Source organism: Epinephelus fuscoguttatus, linkage group LG19, assembly GCF_011397635.1.
Source record: "Epinephelus fuscoguttatus linkage group LG19, E.fuscoguttatus.final_Chr_v1".
Classification (NCBI taxonomy): Eukaryota; Metazoa; Chordata; class Actinopteri; order Perciformes; family Serranidae; genus Epinephelus; species Epinephelus fuscoguttatus.
The window spans coordinates 21,818,200-21,845,422 of NC_064770.1; the positions used below are offsets into that span (position 1 = coordinate 21,818,200).

At 46.2% G+C, this 27,223-nt stretch overlaps 1 protein-coding gene across 9 annotated transcripts in view; it reads left to right on the forward strand.

The window, feature by feature from the left end:
- The window catches only part of LOC125879490 (BAH and coiled-coil domain-containing protein 1), a 100,054-nt gene that overhangs the window by 60,672 nt on the left and 12,159 nt on the right, over positions 1–27,223 (forward strand). For 3 of the 9 annotated variants that reach the window (XM_049561407.1, XM_049561406.1, XM_049561414.1), the window contains 17 exons: positions 111–293; positions 7,546–7,671; positions 7,886–10,279; positions 10,696–10,810; positions 11,745–11,944; positions 12,270–12,431; positions 13,787–14,088; positions 14,452–14,797; positions 16,682–17,614; positions 19,917–20,086; positions 20,251–20,387; positions 20,602–20,715; positions 23,483–23,597; positions 23,909–24,143; positions 24,286–24,480; positions 26,008–26,181; positions 26,316–26,596. In XM_049561407.1, the coding sequence (XP_049417364.1) occupies positions 111–293; positions 7,546–7,671; positions 7,886–10,279; positions 10,696–10,810; positions 11,745–11,944; positions 12,270–12,431; positions 13,787–14,088; positions 14,452–14,797; positions 16,682–17,614; positions 19,917–20,086; positions 20,251–20,387; positions 20,602–20,715; positions 23,483–23,597; positions 23,909–24,143; positions 24,286–24,480; positions 26,008–26,181; positions 26,316–26,596 (6,182 nt within the window). The remainder of the gene's footprint in view (positions 1–110; positions 294–7,545; positions 7,672–7,885; positions 10,280–10,695; positions 10,811–11,744; positions 11,945–12,269; positions 12,432–13,786; positions 14,089–14,451; positions 14,798–16,681; positions 17,615–19,916; positions 20,087–20,250; positions 20,388–20,601; positions 20,716–23,482; positions 23,598–23,908; positions 24,144–24,285; positions 24,481–26,007; positions 26,182–26,315; positions 26,597–27,223) is intronic. The other 6 variants (XM_049561413.1, XM_049561412.1, XM_049561408.1 and 3 more) reach the window with 6 other exon arrangements.

Here is a 27,223-nt window from a genome sequence, read left to right on the forward strand (position 1 = left end):
ATAGTGTTACATCTACATCTGATTTTTTTTTTTTGTTTTTTGGTCACACATGCACTCCTCTAATTCTAACCATGTTTTTTCTCCTTACCTTTGTCCCTGTGGGAATGCAGGCAGTGGATTGATGGGCAATTCCTCCGCCTCCTTCATGGGGACCTTTCTGGCCAGTAGCCTGGGTTCCCCCCCTTCCCACCCGTCTCACCCTTCCCGGCCGCCCTCCTCGCCCTCCTCACCCTCCTTCCGGGGCGGACCCCACTCCAGCGCCTCGCAAATCTGGTTTCCCCATTCGCATGAAGGTACCTCAAATCACACATGCACACAAAAACACACGCCCCTTCATCTGACCACACCGTCTGCATGAGGCGATATTCACGTCTTGGCAGTATTGGGGACAGAGCTTTGCAGGGTGTATTGTTACTCTGATATTGTGTATTTTTAGGCCGTGTTAGGTTTCCACCAAAGCACGGCTTGTAATCATCTAGCAAGAGCCAGGCTCCCACCCTTTTATTTGTGCACCAAAATAGGCCTGGGCCCAGCATGTTTGGGATGGAGTACAGTGCCACGGTTTCTGGATGGGGACACAGGGTCAAAAGTTCAGCCAAGGAATCTTGCGGTATTCGATTCACGTCAGCAGGAATGTCACTCAAGACTCTCTGAAGCAGCACGCGCAGATGCCAGCGCAGGCCAGTAAAAAGTTGCAGTGATTGCAGAGCTTTCAGCTGGTGTCTCCATCACAGCTTAATAGGGTAGTTCCCACCCGACGCTCAGCATTACAAAATCTTGGCTCCACACACATACACACAGTCAGGAAAATACAAACACACACTCGGTTCAACACCTCACATTTCTGCTCAGATACAGCCAGAAAGTCAGACAAGGATAAAGTGAGAGATTAATCTGCTCGGGGTATTTCGGGAATTCAAATGCTAAGGATGACAGATAAATGTGAGACCTATCCAATGCCACCCACTGATATATTAATGCAAGGTCTGCTTTCCTGTGACTTCACTTCTGTCGCTTTTAGATTTACACGTTCATAATCTTTTGCTAATTACACTATGTGACGGCCGCCTGATGCCATATAGTGAACCACAGTCTTTGAAGTTGTCGGACTCTTGTTATTTCAGCCTTCTTGTATTTATTTATTTCTTTTCTAAGAATAGCCCAGCTGTTAGTCCACAGGGGGATGCCAGTGGGGAGTGTTTGTTATTTGTGGTCACTGATCAGCGGCGCCCCAGTTGCGTGATGTGTGGCTGGGGCTGATTGGATGCAGTGCAGCTGAGATGCAGTTTTTTTTTTGTTTTTTTTTTTGCAGTGTGTTAAGCCATTGGATGCCTCGCAGCATCCAACCCCCCACCTTTCTCTTATGTCCTGGCCACCAGGGGTTGAGTCAGTGGGCAGCTGCCACAGCGGTGAGGATAGGTGAAACTCTAGGCTTCCTCAGATAAACAGGAGAACGAATGAGATATCAACTCAAGAGACATTTTCCCTCAAAACTAATTTTGTAAGCATCAGTGTTTCTTTTACCTTATAGTTTCAGGGTTTCATTGTCAAAGATTTTCTTCTTGTGGAAAAGTAGAATAATATTAATAAGAGTGATGATGATAATGCCAAGCCTAATAAAAGTAATGGAGGTGATTATGACTGGGATTATTACTCAGTTGGCAATGGAGGCCATTATCTCTATTGCAGTTTAATTGCATATAACGCACTAAGAGCATGATTGAATCCAGACTGTTCATCAACCACATTCAGCTGTTCCCTCCTCAAGATAATTGCATATTGTCTTTTTCCTGTTTTGCATAAAAAGCAAGTCATCAAAATGAGCGGCACAATTACCCAGACTCTCGCCTCCTCTCTCCGGGTGTCAGCAGAACCCCACCAGCAGCAGAGTAGGCACTGACTCGTGTGTGTGTGTGTGTGTGTGTCTGTGTGACTGTGTGTGTGTTGACGCATTTGTGTGTCACTTGTAACCTTAAAGATATTCTCTGGATTTTTTTTTTTTTTTTAAGCGAGCTGTGTTTTTAAAGTGGCTGTTTGCATGCAAATCCAAGCATAGCAGCTCGAATTTGTATTCAAAGATTACTGTATGATCCTCATGTCTCTGGCATATACCTGTCATGGTGCAGAATGTCTTTGTCTCTGCTCGTCTTCTGACACATTTGCCACAGATTAAAGCGCTAAAATCTACCATGTATTGAGCAATAGATAACAATGATCTCATTAGTCACTCGCTAACCAGTCACTTGGTGTGAATAAACAGTTTCCTAGCGGTATAAGAGTGTATAGAGCAGCGGCATCATACATTTTATTTGTATATCATGTAAGTCACCTGATATACAAATAAAATATATGATTCTGCTGCACCAGTGTGTTGGATTTATGGGGATTTATTGGCAGAAATGGAACGTAATGTAATAAGTACTTTTTCTGTAGCGTATAATCAGCTGAAAATAACAACTGTGTTTTCGTTACCTTATCTACAGAGATTGGTATGTTGCACTGCCATGTTTCTACAGTAGCCCAGAGCAGAAAAACCAAACGCTGGCTCTAGATAGGGCCATTCGAGTTTTTGTGTCAGCCACAATTGTTAGCAGGCCTTCCACGATGGCAGTGTTTGAAAACACATAGATTTCTTAAACATGAAACTGTTTCATTCAGTGTTTTTACCGGTTTTAATCACGTGGTCCGTGTGTTTTGGAGAGGAAGAGACCTCTCTGGATAATTCGGCTCTCGGTAAAAACAACCTAAATGTCTGGATCAGAAAAAGGGTGAGCACACATTAGCAGGTGCTAGGCTAGTGGCCGGTCTGTTAGCCGAACAGCATTGAAGAAACACTCATTTCTAATGTTTAACTACTTTATTCAGTGTTTTTACTGGTTTTAATCACCTGGTCCGTTTGTTTTGGAGAGGAAGAGACCGCTGTGAATAATTCGGCTCCTGGTGAAAATATCCTCGACAATAAACACTGAGGCTAATCTAACCAGGAGAAATTTTAGCCGGTTGCAATCTGCAATCCTCACTGCTAGATGCCACTAAATCTTACACACTGCTCCTTTAAGAGCAAATCCCTCTTTTCCAGTAACTGTCACAGGCTTTGGAAATGGAATTATGGTGGAGATAGAAAGAAGTCAGATGAAATATAATAAAAATAAGAGAGCAGTTACGGCATAGTCCTGTCTGAATGTTTAATTTTAACTATTGAAAAGATGTAGAAGTGTTTATTTGGATCTAGATTTGTGTGTTTTTATTTCAGTAAGTGCAGAGGTGCATGAGAAAATAGCCACTTTTTCCTGGATATGAAATTGAATCTGGATTTGCACCAAAAACTAATCACAAGATTCTTGGACTAACTTTCCACTAAATTAGAAATGTGTTGACAAGATATTCTGCTGACTTATAGAAAAAGAAGCCTTAAAACATAAGCTCCTTGGTGGAGATAATACTAATAATAATAATGTATGGAGACAGATAATAATAAACCATGTCTTTGAAAAACAAGCTGACAATCATACATTAGTTTTTTCCACGGTCCACGCTACAACAAAACATCATGTTCAAATTTGTCCAATTAGGAAAGAGCTTTTAAAGCTCAGTTTTTGGTTTGGAAGGGGGAAAAAAATCAGAGAGAAAAAGATGTATTTTCAACTTAATCCGCATTAGCGCTGACATTAGTGTGGACATGGTCTGGGTATGTTTAGAGAGGGCCAGTTAAGTCATGCACACAGACCACATTTCTATTGGGAGCATGAGCGACAAACCATTAGCTGAGTGACACGTTAAGCAAACCTATAAATAACATCGCCGCATAACAGGGGTGGCATGGTCGTCTGGATCGAGATAACTTTGGCAGCGGGAGCCAGCGAATGTGGTACAGAAAAGTCCCGTGTTGACTTTTGTTTAAAGATTTATTGTGTTGGGAAAAGAAAAGCATTCAGTGTACTGTCTTACAAATGCTGGGATATTTATATACGGTGACAAGAGCTAAACCATTAGTGGCTTTCATGATGTCAGAGAGTAGCACGGATTAAAAGAGGTTTTCTGTTTCGGTTTTTGTCTTCAGATTGATTGCCAAATACAGTAACAGCCATTGTGCCTGGGATTGTCTGTTGTTCATTTGTTGAGTGGAGATGTGGACTCACTGACACAGAGATAGAGACAGACAGAGGGAGAGGGGTGGCGGTACATGACTGTGGGTGGAAAAAAACAAACAGGTACAAATGCGGTGTGGTGACCGTTTTAATAAATGTAATGTAAAATGTTTTTCATAACACCCGGTAAAATGGATTAGCCCCTCTGAGCTTTTGAAAGATTTATTTTCATGTTTGGAATCGTTATATAAACCCTGAATACCCCCCCCCCCCCGAATCAACTGAGTGGAAAAATTAAAAAAGAAAAATGGACTAAAAGAGAAAAAACCTGCGGGCTCCTCAAAGGCCTGAGGCCAGCTGGCTGTGGTCCAAATGACTTCTTACGTTATGCCAAAAACAATCGCTGTCTCATATCTCTGTCAACACATATAGACACGCATACATGCACACACACACAATTGCCTGCACACACCTGTCTAATCCACTTCTGTTTGATACGCCTTTCCAAGCCTATCTTCAGTTGTCCATCTTTCCTTCTGTGAGCAGTTGCTAGCTTTTCCTTTTGTGGGATTTAAGCTGCACCCCCCACCTCTCCTCTCTTCCATACTCCTGCCTCTTTCATTCTCCCTCTCCCTCTCTCTCTCTCTCTCTCGTGCCAGCCTGCATCCCTTCCTTTCAATTAGTCAAACCTGAAGAGATCCACCACAGTACTGCCCCTCCTCCGCCGAACCCTCCTCCTCCCTTTCTGTGTCTTGATGGTTCTGTCACTTTTTCTCAATTAGCGGACCTGACAGGCAGCTCAGCCTGCTCCTCCTCTCCTCTTGGTCTTCCTCTGCCATGCTCTCTCTCTCTCTCTCTCTGTCCTTCCCTCTCTGAAATGTTACAGCTATTTCCCCGGAGACAATATACGGCATTTATGTTATTTTGTCATTTAGCAAAAGTGAAGAAATCCTCATGAGCAATTGTACAGGCTGGCATTTTCGGAGCAGGTATGAGAAGAGTGGGTAGAAATGGAGAGAGGAACGAAACACTCTTGTCGTCTGCCTCTAATTCAGCGGGCTTAATTCTTAACTGCCTCTAGGTGCTGTTCTATATCCAGCCCCCTTCTTTGTCCTCCCTGTCGGCCTGCTTCTCTCAACCCACCATGCTGTGAGAAATACCTTCAGAACTTCTGGAAATCCCTCCCTGGGATGCAGCTCTGTTTGTTCTGTCTCTCGCCCCTGCTCCGCCCGTGGAAAGGAGGGCATGCGCTGTGAACTCCCCTCTGTCATTCACTTGCCGATGCTGACTTGTTTATGTGTGTGTATGTGTGAGTGTGTGGAGGGAAGGAGAGCGAAGCTGCTGTGCAGTCAGCAGACTGCACTAAGACCCTGCTCACGTCGCCTGCAGCAGCAGCAGCAGCAGCAGCAGCAGCTTCCCTTGTCCTGGCCAGATTAATGGCTGAATGGGCTCTGCCGTGCCCAGCAGTCCCCCTCTTGCCGCCCCAATGGAGGGCATGCTGAAACTGAGCGGGCTGGCATTATCGGGCACAGCCAGACCACGCTGTGAAAAGGGATTACGCCGTCAATCGTCACGCTCACAAACAACATGCTGCCGCGGAAAAAAAAAGCCCCTCTCCCAGCTTGGATAAAGACTGCCAAACAGCTCTCTGCTTTTCTCCCTCCCAAAATCAGAGAAAAACGTCTTGCTTAAACAAAGGACCCCCCCTCCCTCCTCCCACTCTAGATGAATTGGCATAAATGTGTGTGCTTATTAATCATGACAGCAAAGAAAGAGACAGACAAAGACGGAGAGATAGAAAAATAGGTGAAAGAGAGAAAAAGAGAGGAAAACGTGAGGGTATGTAATTATCACCCCATTGCCCTCCTCAGAAAGCAGCACCTCCTGTGTTATTGCAGGAGTGTTTGCCCTCTCTGTGCATTTCATTAATTAAGATGGGAGCATGCGGAGGCCGCTCGGAGACGAGGTCATTAAGCCCACCACAACACTCCTCCCTCCCCAGAGCCAGCTCACAGCACCGGCCCCATTGTTCCACCGGCAGAAAGTGAGACATTCAACACTAGGAGCTCCTGTTAAAACCACACAAGCACACACACACACACACACACACACACACACACACACACACACACACACACACACACACGCACACGGCCAAATGAACTGCATCTGCGCTTTCCGGGATCAGGTCGCACGCTTGCCAACACAAATACGTCTGTCTTTCATTTAGCTTGTAGAGCCATGTTTTCCTCTCTCTATCCCCCTCCTCCTTCCTTCGCTCCGTCTGCGAGTTTGTGTTTGAAAGTGAGGCTCGAGAGTGAGGCAGGTGCAGGAGCAGGGGAAAGGAGACATGAAACACCTGAACTTCTCTAGATGACTCAGAGGTCACTGAGATGGTTGAGAGAGGTCTTGGACGGTAGACGTCCTGTCTGAAAAGAAGCACTAACACAAAGCAGCAGTGCGTGTCTCTGGTCTCTTCTCTTTATGTCTTTCTTTTCCTTCGTCTCGTTCCTTCCTGCGCTGACTTCATGGCAATAGTGCATATAGGTTAGTTTTCTTTTCCTTATGTATCTCCGTAGCCTGGGTGTGTCATGGAGTAGATGGGGAGGGCACAGCTTTATCTTCATGCCTGTATCACATTACATAATATACTCAGAAGAGAATATTCACTGTAGTTATATCGCACTGTTTCCATCAAAGACTTCACCCCATTTTTTTTAAGTTACAGTACTTTGATTTTTATTATTAAATCTCTTTCTCGCAAGTGTGTGAAATAATTAATTATACAGTAGTAGAGATAGGCTAATTCAATTCACACTGACTTGTTTGGATGTTTTAGTTACCCGATTGCGGTGGAAGTGGGTTGTCATAGTGATTCTTTGTCCTAATATTGCGATGGGCTTTCATCTCAGTCCATGTTTTCTCTCTCCTCCACCTTCAAAGTCCTTTGTGTTTTTCAATGTCCCGTTGCAAAATGAGTTTTGTGTTTGGTTGTGGTGCAAATGTCCTCCAGATGGGCTTGATGCAATAAGCCCAGGTGTACTGGCTTACAGGCCCAACATTCAAGTGACCTTTTACCCCCGATGTAGGTCAGTAAAGGTCACCCGCCCAGCTCTCTCTTCATTGTAAACACAAGCTTCAAATCCATCCTTATCACTCCATTCAGATGGATAGAGGTGCGACTGCCAGCTCTGAGAGAGAGATAAAGAAAGAGCCATATGTTTCAAAGACAAATTTCATACATTACAGCAATCCCCAAGCTTGTCTCGTATTGTTTGCATTCTAAACTCAGGCAGGAAAGGCAAACATGACAGGCAGAGCCAGTACTTATTTGCGTATGAACACCACCAGCTGCATTGGACCTGAAGGATTATGCTGGGTTAGTCTGGATAACTGCATCTTGGTGGTTATTGTCCTGTCTTATCAATTATCTCCCTCTCTCTGCTATCCATCTCAGCAGCTCCAGGGTACCCTCGATTCTCAGGGAGTCTGGCCCACACTTTCCTTCCCATGAGCCACTTGGATCACCATGCCAACAGTGGAGTTCTCTACGGGCAGCACCGTTTCTATGACACGCAAAAAGGTGAGGCGTGCGATGATTAAAATTTAATCAGACAGAAATAAGACATTTAAATCCAATTTATACAACATAGTATGGTGTAATTTGATGTGTGATATTGATATAAAGATGCCTAGGGAAACTACCATGAGAGCTGAATAATCTAATTCTGTCATTGCCTTTTCCTTTCTTGACTAATGCATTTGTCTTTATTGGCCTGTCTTCCTTCCTCTCTCAGAGAACTTCTATCTTCGAGGTCTCCCGTCCCAGCCACCTCTCATCTCAGCCAATCACAGTCTGCCACCCATGTCCAGGGCAGGTTCAGGACACTCTCAGGGGTCCTGCAGCAGAGACAGAGATCCAGGAGTAGGGACGGGGCTACATAAGGGTCTTAAAGAAGGGTCTGTGGAGAGAGGAGTGGTACCTGTCAAGGACAAGGAGAGGTCCAGTAGCAAACAGGAGGCAAAGGAGAGGCAGCAGCAGCAACAGCACCACAGTCACCAGCCACCTCAGCCCACACACCACCACCATTCCCACTCCCATCAGCAGCACCCACACTATCCACAGCACCCACTACCCCTGGAGGAGGTTAACAGCCGGGCCCTGGAAAGGCACAAGGCATCAATCTCGATGGAGTACAGCAAGGAACACCCTCAGAGTATGGGCAAACCCCTCAGTGCCTGTTTGCACAATGGCAAAATGCAAAATGGAGATGCAGGAACTGGAGCAGGGGCTAAGGCCTCTATGTCCAGTTGTGGGGGGGAGGGCACAGCCCTTGGAGCTATGGGTGGTGGAGGGAGCAGCCAGGGCAGACATATGGGGTCCAGCGGCAGTAGTCGCTGCACCAAAGAAGGGATAAGTGGGGAGATGAGGATCAGTGAACAACCTTCAGACTGTCTGGAGAGGGGTCAGGCACCACTGCACCACTCTCTATCCTACTCTGTACCCCCACCCTTACACATGGGTTCTGCTGCTGGGGGCGCACACCCCCATCCGCATCCTCATTCTCACCCCCATACACATCCTCACCCTGGGGGCTTCCACTGCCTTCAGCTCCACCCCAGTCACCCGCACCATCCGCATCATTCCCACCATACACACCACCACCCGGACTTCTTCTGCCCACCCCCTCCTGCTCCTCTAGCCAACCCTGCCTCACATGAGAGGGGGCCAGCCAATGTGGGGCGAGAACCTAAAGTCACAGGGCCTACATTTGTGCCATCTGTGGCAGGCCTGGGGGACAAATCTACTGGGCCATTCCAGCTTGGTAACCCCGACTGTCATGGTGTGGGTGGTGGAGGGGGAGGCGGCAACGCAAAGGACAAGATAATAGAAAAGAATGGAGGTGGTGGGCACCATAGTAGTTGGCACAGAAAACAGCAGCAACAGCAACAACAGCAGCAGCAGCAACAGCAACAGCAACAGCAGCAGCAGCAACAGCAGCAGCAACAACAACAACAACAACAACAGCAGCAGCAGCAGCACCCTTACAGAAAGACAGAGAAGGCTCCAGACTGGATGCAGTCCCACCATCAACACCTTCAGCCTTCACAGCTTCCTCCACCGCCCCAACTACAGCAGCCTCCACATCCCCAACAGCAGCACCAGGTTGTACGATCACGCAGTGCTGAGTGTATCAACAGTGGTGTGGATATGGATGTGTTCAGACCCTCACTGCCCCAGGGGCCCAAGACTGGACACTCTGTCCCTCATTCTGTCAACACTTCTCCTTATAGAGACTGTTCCCATCCGGGACCCCAACCTAACTCCTCCCCACTTGGAAGTAAAAGCATGGGACAACATAGTGGGGCTGGAGCAACCCATGGCCCCGGTCCTGGAGGTAGCTGCTCCTTACAGAGAGATGGACAAAAGGTAGCCAGGATACGCCACCAGCAACATGGCCGACCTGGCCCAGATGCACCCTCTCCTGCTGAGTTAAACCAGGGGACTAATCAGGAGCTAAAAAGAAAGATGGACATGTCTCCTTACGGTTACAGCAACAGCAGTGGGCAGCACCACCACCAACAACCGCCCGTGCCACCCTGGGCCATGAGACCTCCCCACCACATGCCACAACCTGAGGAGGAGCAGAGGAAGTCTTACATGGAATTAGGGAGCACTGGTGGGCAACATTCCCAGCAGCAGCAGCAGCAGCAACAGCAGCAGCCGGGAATGAGCCTGCCTCCTCCCCAGCCTCCACCTGCACCTCCCCTCAGTCAGCAACAGCAGCAGCCACAGCAGCAACCTGAGCCCCAGGGCCCAACTCAGGGGGAGAGCAGTGCCATGAAAAGCTTACTAAAGTACAGCAACCAGCAACAGCCACTGCTTCTCTCCCAGAAGAGCCCCTTTGGGGGGCTGGGAAGCCTCAAATCAGGTCCTACTGGGGGGAGCTGTGCCCTGCAGGGCAACAAACAGACTCTACCTTCCAGAAAGGGTCCAGCCAATGACAACGAGCGCCCTGATTACAGTGGAAGAGGCCGAGATATGGGGGACACAGGTCACGGGGAAAGTGAGGTGCGGCAGCCGCCAGTGGGAATTGCAGTGGCTGTGGCCAGACAAAGGGAGCCACCATGTCGTTCAGCAGACAGTCATCCCAACAGCCGGCAGGGCAGGGTCCATCCCTCAGTAAAAGGTAAGCAGGCTAGGTCACTGCCTCGTAAACAGAGGTGCGGGGAACAGAGACCAGTTTTTTTTCTTATCTGTGACCTGTCGATGACCTGTAGCTGTGAAAGCGAAAAAAGAAGAGAAAAGAAAACTGGAAAAAACAAGGTCTAGACTTTTAAAGCCTGAAAATATCAGTGGCACAGCATTGTCTGTGCCATGAGACAAACCGTCGGTTTTCACTTTCATTAATTCTGGTTGAAATGGCATTAAAAAGTATGATACAAATCTGTATAGTGGGGCAAACTAATAAGCGCTGTGAGTACTGTGTTTTGAGAAATTGTGAGTGACTCGGGAACACGTCTTCACCTGGTGAAAGCTAATGGTTAAGCTGATGTTTGTTTATTTCATTGTTTGTTTGCTAATGTTCTCATGTTTGTCTCGCAGGACCGCCCCGCTCCATGTATCCTTCAGATCCGACCACTGAAGAGGAGAGGAAGAGGATGAGTGGGGAGCAGATTGGTTTGACTTGCTTGGACAGAGAGAGAGATGCATATATCAGGTAAGCAATTGTAAAGCCATTGCTTAATATTAGGGCTGTAACAGTACACACAAGTTAAGGTTCAGTTCATACCCTGATTTAGGAGTGACAGTTTGATTCAAGTTTGGTAGGGCGAATCCTCTGGCTGGGGACTGAGGTAACATTTAGCCTATTGACAACTTCAGTAAAAGATTTTAATTGTAAAAATACAGAACATGTCAGGCAACTGGTCTCAATGTACTCTAAAACTCTTACGCTATGAAATGAATATACCAAAATTCATAGTATAATGAAAAATAAAACGTGCATTAGGAAAAGTGTTGCAGTTAGTTCCACCATAGCTATATTTGGTGGTGGGCTCGATGTGAGACTTTTTTTTTTATTATAATGTGGGAGAACCATATTAAACAAAACATTAATTATAGTATTTTACATACTTAAAACATGTCTGGAGGGGAACTTGAAACATTCAAAGCACCCAAACATTTACCATTCCAGTGATTGGCACACCTGGGTGATGTAGTTGAACATGCATTAGCACATAAAGCAATGCTGACACACTGTCTTTGTCTTTTAATGTTAAACAACTCTCTCGGTTGCTGTTGTTACTGACCGGGAACCTGCAGGCGGGTCTTCCAGTGCTGATGATTTTTTTGCACTTAAGCGCAACTGACTTGCACACCAATCCCCTTGTGCTAACTTCAGCATATGTTGCTAACAGCATACAGCTAAAAGTTTTGGGCAGAACTCCTCATCATTACATGCATCACTCTACATACTGTGTATTCTGCATGTGGCTGCGTGCACCAGATCATGCCCCCCACTCTGTGACACTTCAGTACAACTACACAAATCATAACAGCCCCTTTTAATACCCAAGTAGAATCAGTTAGTGTTATAAACCCACAGTGGTCTTCATTTGCATTTCCTTGTCTTTGTCTCATCTGGATACCAGGGATAATAAGGAACGGGTGGAGTTTGCAAGAATCCACCCCTCCAACAGCTGTCATGGAGACCTCACCTCTCATCTCATGGTCCCAGGCGGGACTTCCCTCCAGTCTGGCCAATTAGGAGATCCTGCTGCACATTCTGCTCACCATCATTGGATGCCAAGAACTGGAAGCCCATCCCTTTGGATGACAGGACACTCTTATGGTAAGAGAATACTAATATATATACATTTTTACAGTGTTACAGATCATGTAAAAAAAGATGCTTTTCCAATTTATGGAATAGGTAAAAAAAAACATTTTAAGTTATCTAACTCGGCAACAAATATTGCGTTTCATTTAATGCCTGCAAATCTCTGTCATCTAAAATTTGTGCAGAATTCAGCAGCTAGCATTTTACATCAATTCAACTTGAGCATCTTTTCAGGATTTCAGGATTTTGTGATTATGAGTAATAGTTGTGTGGGAGTTTTATTTTTACATAGAATGAGATAGGTTTATAAATCTAAACTGACATCCTCTCTATAAAGCAGGTATAGGTCATACAGCCCTGCACCAGAATCTGCCACCAGGTTTCTCTGCAGCCATGTCAGGCCCTCTGCAGCCAGTGCTGCCTCTGCCTCAGGACCCCTCTGCCCAGCTGGTGGTCCTGCCCACTGAGCCTCCCGCCCATCCTGCCACCCATCACCTGGGTATGCCTTAACCTTGCTTTCTCCTCAAAGCGTATGTGTGTATCTATGAAGCACTTTGAATATATCTGCATATACAGCCTCGCACAAGAACATTATTACATTAACATTAAAGAAAACGCTGGGAGTTCATCAGCAGTCTTCACAGGATCACTTCCTGTGAAGACTGCTGATGAACTTCCCTTTAATGGGCTCATTCACAGACACACATACACCACAATTCAAACATTTCCTGCACACCACCTGCTCAGCCCAGCAGGAATAGGGCTCTCAACGGGTTAGGGAACTCATCCAAAGCTACACTGTATGTGCACCCCCTATACACACACATGCATACGCTGAGTGCCACACCAAAGAAAGAGGAACTGTGTGAGTGAGGGAAAGATCACTTCTCAAAAGTCGTTGTAGACACACATTCAGTGAGCAGGCTGTGACATTTAATTAGCTCACAATCTTCGATGGTACGTTTCCTTCTGTGCTCCACAGGAGTTTCAGCTGAGAAAAGAAGTGCATCCACGAAAGCTTTCCCACAGGAAGTATCCAAGTTTATGTCTCTGAGCAAGGATTTTTGGTGTGTCTAGGAGAAAGGGGGTGGAGGGGCGAGTCAAGGGCAAAGGGTGAGAGAATAAAAAATTTGGTTTTTGAGGTTCGTACATGTAGGCCCACTACTTCCCATGTGAGACCTCTGTCATAGCACATCACCCACACCAAGTTGTACTAGTCCTTAAAGCCACATAACTGAAAAGGTTGTCCACCCACAGACATGGGAACTAAGCTTCCTGTCGGGCCCTTTCGCAGAACCTTATCTGGGATTTGGCTGGGCAGGTGGGACTTTTCAACGGAAAGTCCACTCTGAATGCTCCGGCGAGACAAACAAGCATTTCCAGCCCAGTATTTTGACCTCCAATCAACCTAAAGCCATCATCATCTGTTCGCATTTTATCATTGTCATGACTTTTTTTTCAGCATTCCAGTAAATTCTCAAGGCAGTTCTTAAGAGACAGCTTTCTGTTCAGAGCGGGGGAGAGTGTGGGATTGCTGCTGCCTGGGGAGATGTTGTTCTGTGAAGTCAAAAATCTTTTTTTGAAGACATTCGTCTATGTCGTTGCTATAAAATGTGCATACAATGATTTTTAAATGATCCATAATGGTTTCAGTGTTTTGAAATGGATGTGTGGGAGGCAGATAATGAGAGGATAAGGATATGGATAACACAATGTTGTATTCTCGTGTGTTGCGCTCGGTATTGATGTGTATGAATCCAAAAGGAAGAGGTTGCTAAAGTATGTACGTGCGTGTGTGTCTTTTTGTTCTAAGGTAGCCCCCTCCGTCACATTCCTCCTCCTTTTTCTCATTAGATGTGATGGAGCAGCCAGGGCTGTGGCCCCCTGTGTACGGCGCCCGGGGCCCACCCTCCCACATGCAGCATCCTGCTGTGTACTCCCGATCCCAGTTTCTACGGCAACAGGAGCTGTACGCTCTCCAGCAGCACCAACAGCTCCAGCATCAGCATCAACATCAGCACCAGAGCCACCAGTCGCAGCAACCACAAACGCAGTCTCAAACCCAGCAGCAGCAGCAGCAACAGCAACAGCAGCAGCAGCAGCATAGAGCTGCGCACGGCATGGACATGCAACATCATGCAACTCATAATTCACAGGTGATTATAAAGTCAAAATATACAAAAATCTATCTATCTATCTATCTATCTATCTATCTATCTATCTATCTATGCAAAGGAGAACAAGACTCTGGCAGAGTGGATGAGTCATGAGTCAGCTTTTCTCACATGATTTATTTTGTCTATTTTTAACTCCCCTAATATTTTTCTGAGATATGCTGACTTTCTCACAGGGATGGTGTAAATCACTGAATACAGGCTGCAAGCTAGTTTGTGTCAATGACCAGATTGCAAGGAATTAGTTATTACACTGCTAATGTAAATATTCACGTGCTTGAGATCTTCCAGATTTGTAGGGCCCTTCTGTAAGTGTAATTGTATGTTGTCATTTTAATACCACAGATGCAGAAGAGGTCGGATGAACCCTCTGTTGAACTAGAGGAACTCATTTCAGAACCGAGAACGTCTAAACCTGCCAAGCCCTACTCATACAACCCGCCCCAGAGGAACACCTCTCCCCCTGGGGCCTGCGCCGCTCACTTGTCCCCGTGTTGCCAGTCCCCGTCACTACGCCCGCATCCCAAAAGCACTCCTTCGACTCCCTGCCCCGCTCCCAGCCCTGCTGCGGCAGCCCCTCACTCACCTGCCATCAGCCCTGCCCCTCCTCAGATGCCCAAGGGGACTGAATCCCAGGACAAGCGAGGAGAGGGACAGCCCCCGCAGGATTACCCACAGTCTCTAGAGCCTGGTAAGCATCAGAAGAAGTATTTACGTGCAAAAAAATATATCCAAAATGTGCCTCAAATATTTTCAGCTGCCTTTGATGCACTGTGTGCAAAGGCTTCTGCATATGAGCCACATCAATAACATCTGATGAAACACTGTCAAAGAACATACAGTTTGAACCAGTTTCAGATGCCGCAAGTTACAGATCAGGGTTGGGCAATATGGCGCATGAATAATATTGCAATATTTGTAGGCTATTATGTGATACACAATATATATTTAAATATTTTGAAGTCTTCTCTAAATTACTGTGGACAACTAAAATACGAAACTACTAAATAAACTACTGTTAAAATAAAGTTAAAGTACTATTATATTCTAAATTATGATGTAAACTGCTGTTACAATAAAGTAAATAAAGCACTGTTATAATAAAGTTAAATAAAGTACTTTTACAATAAAGTTAAATGTATTATTGTTATAATAAAGCAAAAATAAAATACTGTTATAATTAAGCTAAATAAAGTACTGCTACAATATAGTTACATGAAGTTAAATTAAGTAGTGTTATGATAAATCTAAATAAAATACTGTTATATTAAATCTAAATAAAATAGTGTTACAATAAATTTAAATAAAGCACTGTCACAATGTAGTTAATTGTATTACTGTCAAAATAAAGTTAAATCAAGTACTGTTATGATAAAGTTAGATTAAGCACTCTTAAAGTTAAGTTAAATAAAGTACTGTTATTTTAAGTTGAATAAACTACTGTTACAATAAAGTTAAATAAAGTATCGCTGTAATGAAATAAATCAAAGCAGCTTTTATTCTGAAGCACTCAGCTCATCTCCAAAGTGTTGCTGTTTTTGCTGTGAACTTAAAACTTCCGGTCAACAGTTACCTGATAGCAGAAAGTTAAAGCACTAAAGTGGCACCGTTAATGTTAGGACAAATAGCTCTCCAGTTTATATATCAATAATATTGCAAGTCGCACTGGTGCTCCATGGTCACAAAACACAACTAAATGGTTGCAGTCTGCATCCCTTGATGGCTGGGGAGTGTGTTTGGCGCATTATGTTTGTGCCAGTGACTTTAAAAAAATGATGTGACAATTTAGACTTGATGTTAGTGATATGCATCCCGTGAGCAACCATACCAATACATTGAGTACAATCAGTATTTTGCTTACCCCTATTACAGATGTTTAGCCAAATAACTCAAACAGCAAGAGAGAGGACAGTGAATTCTAGGATAGAGGATCACCGTGTACATTATACCCAGTGGTAATTGGGATCGCCACTGTTGTAAATGATACTTTTTGTTTGCTGGTGTTGTGGTAATATGTGTGGGTGGCTGTGTTGGCAAGCCCCTGATTGACTGAACGGCTCAAAGCTGTAGAAAATGGCTGCCGGCTGAGCTGGGGCTTTCCACTATCGTTACCTCGGTAATGACTGAGAAACACCTCAATAGCAGCCCTCGCCTCTCCTCCACCCCCACAGGCCCCGCACTCTCTTCATCATCATTAATGTCTGGCTAACGGCCGCCGCACGCCAGAGGAATTGTGTCAGGTGCTCTGATAAACCAAAGCCTGGCTCACTTCAAATAACACACTCACACGAGGTTGCATGTGGTCCTGTACTGTTCCTACTGCTGGGAGATCAAGGCAGAGTGCATTTCCTTTTCCTGGTTTTTATCTTTTGTGACCTTAAAGCTAGCAGGGGTATTAAGTTTAGAGTGGGTCTGATGGGGAGGGACTTAAGATTTGCATTAAATGGGGCTTTCAGCCAAAATATGGCTACAAAATAAAGTCATTATGAGGTATTTTTGTGGCTGTTTTTTCAGAATGGTTAAGCCAATATTGACAATTGATGATTTTGTTATCTTTATTTCTGTCTCTCTGTAGACTTACCTCCTGGATACACCTACCCTTCTATTGCCATGGGCTACAGGAGCGGGCCATCCCCCCAGGATGTTCGACTGGCTGAGCCAGCCGACCTGGAAGCAGTCCAAGTGGAGCCTGCTGAGCATGCTCCTCAGTCTCTCTCCAGCCTGGGGGAGGAGCTAGACTGCCAAGCAGTGGTCAGGCCCCTACCAGAGTCACTCCCACCCGAGGAAGTGGAGCAGGAAGAGCAAGAAAGCGTGGTTGAGAGCGTTCTGGAACAGAGGGAGGAGGTGGAGGTCGCAGCAGTGACAGCAGCCAACTATGTGCCTGGAGAGAGGGAGGTGGAGGAGCAGGGGCCCGCTGAGGAAGAGGTGCTGGTTTGCCCTCCTGCTAAGAGCCCAGTGTGCGAGGCTGCTTCCTGTCCAGTCCCCCTTTCAACAGAGGAGCCTGAAAGGCCAGAAGCTGTCATCACCTTGGAAGAGGAAGAGGATGATGAGGCGGTGGGTGAGGAGAACCAGGTGGAGCATGCTCAAAAGGGCAACATGTCTGGAGAGCAGGAGCCAGAGCTGCCCACCATCATTGAGCTTGACCCTGCTTCCCCTGCAGCTCCCGAGCCTCAGTCCTCAGCCCTTGAGGGAGCAAAGGACAGCGAGACGGTCCCGGATGACGCCTCAGTGGATTTTGTGTGTCTTTCCCCTGCCTCAGCTTCCGCCCCCAGCCCGAGTCAGGCAACTGTTGCCATGCCCCACAAACCTCTTGTGCCCTGCTACTGGAGTCTGGAGCTGCTGATCGCTGCTGCCTTCTGCACAGATGTACCTCCATTTCCCTTGTTCCCTCTTAGCACCCCATCAGCTGCCCCCTCTCAGCCTAACCCCCACCAGGGTATGGAGCTTCTGAGTGAGCTGGCAGATCTGGAGCTGCAGCAGCAAAAGCGCACCTGTGGGAAAAGTCAGGGTGAGGGACAATGGGTCTCCCATTAGTCATACACATTAACATGCACACGGAAACACATTCATATCAGCAGAATGCACTTCTCTCTCGTAGTTTACCCTCCTTCTCCTCTGTGTCCACTGAGACAAACTCCCACTCCCCCCTCAGGTCTAGCCTCCGTCGCTCTGTGTTCCCTCCCAGATACTCCTCTCTTCCTGCTGGTCTCAGGAGCCTCTGGTGGATTCTAACATGTCCCCAGAGAAGCTGTCTGCATGCCTGCTTGCCGTTTCTCTTCTTTGGTGTGTTAAAGGCACTTTTATTTTCTAAAAGGCTGTTCTAACGATGCAGAGGCCTCAGGAGAGGGAGAAGAAGCAGGAGGACAGGGCTGAACTACTAGTGAGGGGTGCACACCTCCCTTTCTCGCTCCCTCTCTTTCCCTTCCAGCTTTCCTTAGGGAGCTGTCTCTCTGTCTTTCCATCCCGCCGCTGTTTGATCCACACGTGTGCACAAACGCACACACTCCCAAACACACATAAAAACACACACGCAATTGCAAATACACACTCTTTAACAAAAAGGGAAGAAAAAAAAGAGACGCACCAATTGGCTTCCCTCTCTCTCCCACACACAACACGTAACTGAAAGTTAGTGTGTAATCACAAAAGCAGTCGATGTTTTCAGCACCCTGGAGCATTGCCTGGCTAATTAGACCCCATTGTTTTAAAGTGCCTTTAAAAGCTTCCTTGTTTTTCAAAGCGCCATGTGTTTTTTTTTTATTCATGCAAAAGGATGTTTTGTGTTTACCACAGCATCCTAATGCATTTAACTGCTCCCAAAAGAGGGTTCTATAAAAAGGGTATCATCAACTGATTCCAGAGTCAGTGATGTTGTCTTTGTGATGCGATACTGTTGACAGCTCAAGAAAGTGGCACATGTCGAGTCACAACAATAGTCTTTACCAAAACAAGTGCTAAAACAAGTGAGAAGAACCAGTATTTTTTTTGTGTTTATATACGTAAAGATGTAAGGCAGTGTTATTTTGTAAACAATTTTTCATGTTTCTGCTGTGCGGCTAGACTGCACCGCTGATATTCAGATATTTAGCTCAGCCCATTGACGGCAGATAGTCCAGTCAGTGCCACAGGCAGATAGGGCTACATACAGTAGTAGGAGCTTGGCCCAGATGGCCACTGACATAGCAGCATCTGGTGAGTCCACATTGATATGACCTCTGAAACAATACGCTGCCACGTCTTCACACTGGCTTAATGTGCCAGATTTCCCTCCGTTTCTTTCTTACCGATCATTTATTCGCTATATCACAAGATTACTGCTGAGATATTAAGCCACATGTGCCTGCTTTGGTGGTGAATGTATACATATAGTGCTCACATGCACACAGTCTTTGTCGTTTACTTTGAAATTAGTTTCTTTGACAAATTTTAAAGGTTTAGTTTGGATCTTTTAAAGTGGGTACACCCCAGTTTGGAGAAGCAGGTAGGAGTACTGACACGGAAGCTAAGCAATGTACTGCTTTGGACAGGGGTCAGCACCAAAACATATTATAGCCATACAAAAAAGTCCCACCTGAAAAAACTACATGAGTTTAAGTGTGTGCTATATTTAGAATATTTTCACAGATTTACCTCACGGTCAGACAACAATTTCCAAGTGGAAACTGAAACCGCTATATCTCACTCTTGAAAGCCAGACTCCATTTAGAAAAACAGTGATTTAACATCACTGAACACAGGAGCTGCTGGTGTACCGCTGCCCTGATCATTTAGTTAGTTTGTATTATTGTGTGACTGTGGCACTGAAAGTGGTTATTTCGGATTTACCAAAGCCCAACCATAACACAAACAGGCTAACTGATCGAGGCAGTGGTAGACCAGCAGCTCCCGTGTTATGAGAGCTTAAAGTACTGTTTTTTTCAATGGAGTCTGGTGGTTTAGACGAGAGCATAACGGCTTCCACACCGAGAAGGGCCGTTTGCTGCAAGGTTAAGCTGTGAAAATACTCTCAGTGTAGCATACATTTAAACTGTTCATGACTAAAAAAAATGTTTTGTTGTTGGCCCCCATCCAAAGCAGTACATTGCTTAGCTTCCATGGCAGCACTCTACCTACTTCTCCAAAAAGAGGACGTGTTGACCACCTTCTACTGTAGGTAATACACTGTCTATGGATAAGCACTTCATACAACCCCACTTCAAAAAATCTGAACTGTCCCTTTAAGGAAACAACCCCAGTTAATTTCTAGTGTCTTTAAATCAAGCATGCATGGACGCAATATGAACTAAACAATTATTTTATTCCCATAACAGAAGAGGAGTTGCTGATGTTTGACCTCCAGAGCCTTGCTACCCTGGCCACAGCCCGTGCACTGGAGATGGGCTCCCAGGAAGGCAGCAGTACAGCTTCAGGGCGACACTTCCCAGCCCGCAGGATCCTTAATTTACGTAGGAAATGCAGCTGGACACCTCGCAATGAACCAGTAAGACTGCAACTCCAGCGCTAATGCCTCAAAACACAAAGTTCCGATAGTTTTAATGTCTGTCATTGAAATAAATAAATGGATAACCTTGTGAAGAATGTGTTTTTCTTCGATTTAAGGATGTTTTTATTGGTAAAAATAACCACTAATGATGTGAACCTCAGGTGTGCCCGGCCAAAGGTAGCATGGAAACAATGGACGGTCCCGAGCTTGCAATGCGTGTGAAGCTGGCTGAGCTACAGCGTCGCTACAAAGAGAAGCAAAAGGAGCTGGCCAAACTTCAGAGGAAGCACGATCATCAGTGAGTGTGACCTTATCCTCCTTTCCCTGAAGCTCATCTCTACCCTTTGCATTCAGGGATTTCAGAAGTAATAAAAAACAAACAATTGCTTCTAGTTCTCAGAGTATTCCTGTCTGCATTGCTTTGTTGCTACAAGCTTTTGAGTTTAAATATGTGAAGTATCTCAGACATCCTCTCTCTATGCTTGTCTGTTTACATCTGCATGTGCAAGCAGGAAGGAGGAAACACCTCGAAGCCCGGCGCGACGAGGACCGGGGCGGCCAAGGAAGCGGAAACCCACCCTCACCACAGGTCCAGTGTCCTCGTCTGAGGGCCAAAGAAAAGTCAAGTGAGTATCACTCAGCCCATCTACGCCGGCTGGCTGCAGTCCAACCCTGTCTGATAAGTCCCTCTGTATCACTGGCGTACAGGGACTGCTGCTCATTGGCATAAACAGGAAATGGGAAAACACACAGCTGAACCATTCAAGAAAGTCCACTTAAACCCCTTCCAATCTAATCAACACTGGCGTTAATTATATAACAGCATAATGTGCATAATGTGTCAGTTTTGTGTATGTCTGCTTGTACAGAATATTTATGCATGCTTGAAATATACCTAGAACCATCTCATTAGGCTTCAACCAAGCTAATCTTAAACCTCAACCGCATTGCTGTAGTGCATGTTGAGCTTTTGGGGGGGCGAGCTGGCTGCTGGCTGAGGTGGGGAAGCGAGGGGATGACAGGCAGAGGATGTAATTAGAGTACTGTGAATTCTCCTGTAATCTGTCCCAGCAGCAGGAATGTGACACGCCACTGCCATTACAGCCCCACGGGGTCGCTAGGGGTCCAGAGGATAACATGATGGTCAGACAGTCCAGGCACTCAGAGATAAGCTGACATTTAGAGCTCTCATACAAAATCCATGTGTGTATGAGAGAAAAACAATTAGTGCAATAAAGTGAGCAGAGCAACAGAATAAAAATAAAGAGGGAGACTGATAATAGAGGACTGGAGGATATTCAAGAAACAAGGGCCCTACATTATGACATTTAAAAAAGTGCAAACGTCAGCTTTTGTCAAAACAGGGGTGCCAGCGCTGTTTGGCGGAGGTTGGGGAACTGATAAACCAAAAGGGTCTTGGGGTGAAAGGTTTCCTGTCAGGCTTCAATTAGCGTTGTCATCAGGGTTTGGAAAGGCTTAGAGCACTAAATGTCACCTCGCAGCATTCCCTCTCTCTCCAGCTTCTCTTCTCCCTCCTTTTCTCACTGTGGTTTCTGGGCAAAGGTCCACAGTGTTCCCAGCTGCCCCTCTGTGGTGTCACCTCGACTCTCCTTCCACCCATGTACCCCTGCCCCCTCGCCAGGCCAGCACTGATCGGAGTGGGGATGCTGATGCCGGGTGACAATGACACCCAAATGAAAGGGTAGCGGGCTGCTGCCCTGCAGTGTAGTGCAATGGAGGGAGGGTGGGTGCTGACATGGGGGTGGTGGGGTGGTTGTGTTAAAATTTGAGCCACAGCTCAGGTACTTCAAGGCAGCCAGGGTGTGTTCTCTTTTGTTTCTGCAGATGTGTGTGTGTGTGTGTGTGTGTGTGTGTGTGTGTACAATGCAGCAGAAAATGACATGTCACATCTGAACAAGGAACAGGCAGGCTGGGGACTGATTAGCCTCATGTTGCGTTACATGGCAGGGTTATGTAAAAGCATGTACTGCACCTGCCACTCATGCTTCTACAAGATGCTGACGCTTGGGTGCTATGATGGAGGGCAGTAGGTCAGTGGGTAACAGCCCGGCTTTTTAGTATCTCTATCCTTTTCTTATTTTGCATGAACAACAGAGTGTGTGTGTGTGTGTGTGTGTGTGTGTGTGTGGGTGGTGGTGGTGTTTTAGTGAGCGATACATTCAAGCCTCCCTGCCTGCACATTCTATGCATCTGTGCAATTAGGTATGGATGCAGCTGTGCTCATGAGCATTTATACAGGCACTGTTTGTTTTTGTGCGCGCCTCTGTTATTCCTGTGGGTAGAGCAACGGGGTCCTTTGTGGCGCTGCTTTGATTGGGGGAAGGCTGGAGAGAACTACTGCTAGCCAGCAAACCCTGCTAATCAATTCTGTTTAATTAGTCACTGTACGCTCAGCCCCCCCCCAGCCCCCCACTGAGGGGAGGGACTCTGTCATATTGTGTTTGTCAGCAGCGGAAGGCGAGCCGTGGCGGCATCTGCCTCACAGGGACAACTCACACTTCCCTGCCACCTCTGTCACTCTCCTGTCAGTCAGTGGGCAGACAGTCCCACTGCCCGACAATCGCCTTCACTGTGTTACAGATGCACGCTGACACACTCTTGATTGTGAGATCTACACACAGCCGAGGCCGTACATGCAAGTTCCGTGTTCACACAAACAAGAAGCGCGCACACATCTGATTCCAAACAATGTGTGGTTACAGAATGGTACATCGTACGATACGCAGACAAAGGACTAACATGAAATGTGCTTTATTTATCTACTTCACATTTAAACCCTGCTGTAAATGTGAGTGATTTCCGAGGCTGCATGCACACGAGAAGAGGGGAAGTTAATCTTTTGTTTGAGCATGGCCTGGCTCATGTCGGTGTGGTCTATGGGCAGGCTTCCAGAGGGAAATTCAAGGGCATTTGGAGTGGTTGGCCTGTGATGCTGCTCAGTGTAGGGGAAAGAGTGTGCCACAGTGATATGAAAATGCAACTGTAGAGCTATGATATTCGCTGAGAACAATAGAGCCGCATACAAATGCAATGCCCTCCAACCATTCAGTGTATCTTTCAAAGCTATGCAGTGCTTCACAGGCTGCACAGACACTCCCTAGATAAAGCGTTAAGGCTTCTTATGCCACACTGCCCTCAAACAATCCCAGGTTCCTTGTTAGATCCCATTTTTTTCAAGTGTGTGGTTCAGACACTGGGCTCTCCATGTCCTTTTTTGTCATTCTGTTCATCAGACAGAGAAAGGAGACTTATTAGATCCCACAGTGAGGTGACTCAACTCTGTTTTCCCCTGTGATGTCCTACCCCCTCTTTTTCTTTCAAACCACCGCCATTCTTCTCTAATGAATGCCTCTCCCTTGTTTTGACTGGCAGGTCGATGGGGGCGGGGCTTGCACTGTCGCCTGAGGACCTAGGAGGGGGCGGAGACAGCCAGAGAAGGAAGAAGAGGCTGTCCAGTCGAGGCTTTGAGCGACTCAGCAGCACACAGGTCAGGGTCCCCTTGTCTTCCTCCCTTTTGTCCTCTGTGCAACTAGAAATAAAAGAGGCCACTCTTTGTTTCTTTGCGTTTGATATATTCCTTTGTTGCACACTATTTCTAATTAGGTGCTACCCTCAGGAGTCAAATCCGCTGCTCTCCATATTAATATCTTTATCATTGGGGCTTCTACTGTTCCTTTTTCTTCTCTGTGTGTGAGCAAACGAGAGCCCTCTCCCTCTGACGTTCTGATGCTTTTTGCGGCTGCTGTGACCGGGAGTGTAACTGGCTCTCTTCGGCTCTCTCATCTCTCTCTGTTGCAGCAGATAAAAGCACAGGGCTGCAGAAAAAGCAGTCTTCACAGCATGCCCGGCTCCAAGCTGGCCGATGATGTGACTCAGCTCAAACAGAAAGCGCAGGGTAAAAAGATTCTCTCAGGGACGGGCTCCAGGGACAAGGAGGTTTCGCCCTGTAACTCCAACCCCAAGCATGGACACAGAAGCCAGGGCACAAGCAAAGCAGAGTCCAGGCGAGAGTCTGGGGGTCAAAGTGACACAGGTAGTTACTGGCAATCCCTGTCTTGTGCCTCATGCTGTTTTGTTTTAATAAGCACAGTGCTGTGGTTTCACTTTCATATTGCTCAGTCCCTAAAGTCCCAATCTTAATATAGATTTGTGATTGGGTTTGCAAACTTTCTCAGCAGCCAGTGTGGACAGTGGCCCTCAAGAGAACTGGGCAGGACTGGTGCACCGTGGACGTAAAAAGGGATCCACTGCACTGACTCAGGGTTCCTCCCGCCTGAGCCAGCCCAGAGCAAGGGTTCTGCGTGGCCATAGACAGGAGGCGATGGAGGACGGAGAGAGCTCCCCTGCAGAGAGTGACTCCTCTGATCAAGGTGAGGCAGCAACCACTGAGACATGTGCAGTGATGGGTAATAAAACTGGCCACAGCAACCTAGCACAGCTCAGTGCTAAACAGTGTCTTCTCAAAATAAGAAAGATGTAGGCATGTTTTCTGGTCTTAGCCCTTTCTGTATGAAGTTTGTGTGTTTTTCTGTGTTCACACTGTTGACTTCTGGGATTTGTCCTTCACTCCAGCCAAGACAGGCAAGTAAGGTTAACCTGGGTCTTGGCTATTTACGAAAGTGTTCCCTGTATGATGGAACAGTCATATGTCAAGGGTATTTTTGGATGATGAAGACTCTATAAACATTCGACCTGTTTCAAGTTAAAAATAAAAATAAAGAAACAGCTCCTGATATAGGTCACATCCACACTAATATTTTGAAATTAAAACAATCATGCACACAAGCATTTTGGCACTGTTTCAGAAATAATCTCAGTGCTGGGGTAAACAGGAAGCAGATTGTCTACTCTGCAGCTGGTTGCTCAGTTACTGAAAACACAACATGGATGGCGAAAAGTAAGATCAGAGATTTCTTTGCTCGGACCAACCACAAGGTGGATCTGTAGAGAAACACATGACTATGAAGCGGTTAAGGTGGCAGAGGACAGACTGGGAGTCACTGCAAAGCAAATACGGCAACATATTAGAGCAGCAGCGTATCTATAGCTGGAGGACGCCATGGAGTAACGTTACCCACACAAGATGAAATCACAAAAGGTAGCTGTATGTTTTGGCTTGACACTGTAACTGATAAGACCCAATCGGAAAGCAGACATGGTTGTCTGCCTCATCATTTTTAAAAGTCTCCTTTTCCACCTGGCTCCAGGCTACAAGGCGACCCAGAGTTTTCAAACTAAAACCAGGTCAGCAGTGTTTTCAAAGGTCTCTGTTTTAGGGGTTGTCGTGTGGAGACTAGTGTGGATGTACCCCAATATCACCAACACATGGAGTCAGGTATCCTCTTACATCAAGTGTGCCTTTTGTGAATTTGTAAATCACTTTAAAGGCAATCAGAGGTGAGAAAATAGGTGTTGATGAATGTCTTGTAACGGACAGGGGTGTGCAAGGACATTCAACACCTCAGTGATCGGCCTTGTTGGCCGGTCCAGGCCTAGATGTACAGCCACAGCTGTGGACACTTGCCTGTGAGAGGCTTTGACAGCCCTGGAAACTAACAGACTGGGTCAAAGAGCTGCTTGAGAAAGTGCAGTGACAAACATACACAAACACACACACACACACACACTCACTCACTCCTACACTCTCTTGCACATTAGTTCTGTAGCATGTGGGTTCACACCAGGAAATACCACCGAGGCAAAGCACTTCATACATCATTTCTATGAACAGTTAAACTATTTACTTAAATGCTAATGAAGTGCTTGTGAAATGATGGGGAGTAAGTTTAACTTGGTTGGTAATGACTTAAAGAGATGGACTTGATAAGCCATGGAAGTTCATAAAAACCTACCTAATAGTAGCATCTCTGTGCTGTATTGTTTGTCATCTCCTTTAGAAGATGAAGAAGAGGAAGGCAGTTATGATACCGATGAAGCTCAAGACTACAGAGCCCAACCCCCCAGAGACGTCACTTCTAGCTCGTCCGTGACAGGTCCGAGTCCCTCATCTGTTGTAAAGCTGGAGGCCAATCAGAAAGCCAGGAACAAAAAACAGAGACAGGAGCTTTATGGTAAGACTGTCCTTTGAACCAGATTCATAAGTCAACAAAGCTGGCCCACATCTTCATAGGAAGCATCTGTTTTGTGTTTCTTCTCCTGGCTTGTTAGCTTGGTCTAAATCTGTTTCTCTAATTGAACTGCACAGGCTCCCAGAGTCTGTCTGGAGCAGAAGGTGAGGTCAAAGTGAGGAAGCCCCCCTGTAGGCTGGGCCTGGCCACTGCAGTCAAAAACCGCCATGAAGATCACCGAACCGAAGGGGTTAGAAGGCCGTGTGGACCCAGGTCAAAGGAGCCTCGGTGGGGCAGCCTTGGGACCAGAGGCAACCGCTACCGGCGGAGCATGGGACTGGCCACCTTCCCGACCACCAGTGAGAGGCTAAAGAGGGCGACCCGCAAGAGCACAATGTTGAGGGGAGCAATCAATAAGGTTAGCAGAAAGTATTTTGGTATATATAAAAGTTATGTTCCCTCAAATGAATCATTCATACCCTCAAAGGACTAAATTATTGCCTAATATCATTTCCATGGGACTAGTGACCAACGAATCCTCCTGAATCTAGCGAGATAAATCCATGCAGATATGTAGCCATGCCAAAGTTTTGCTGGGTTTTTAAGAGCAGAGCAGAGCAGGGGCGGATTATGAGACAACAAGTCCCTGGGCCCAGACATGCAGAAGGCCCCATCACCTCTCCAACTTAGAAGATGGACACACAGACTTTATTGTTGTTTAGCCTCTTTTTGTTGTTTTGTGCTCTTTGTAGTTGTATCACATTTCTCTTTGTTGTCATATTGTGGTCATTTTGAGTCTCTTTGTGGTCATTTTGAGTCTCTTTGTAGTTGCTTTGTGTCTCTTTGCAGTCATTTTGTGCATCATTGTGATTGTTTCGCCCCCTTCCATAATCATTGTGAGTCTCTTTGCAGCTGTTTTGTGTCTCTTTGTGGTCATTTTGAGTCTCCTTCTGGTCGGTACATAGCTCCTTGAATGATATTTCGCAGGTTAAGGCCATGGGGGCCTCTGACAGGTTGAGCCCCTGGGCCTGTGCCCTGGAGGCCC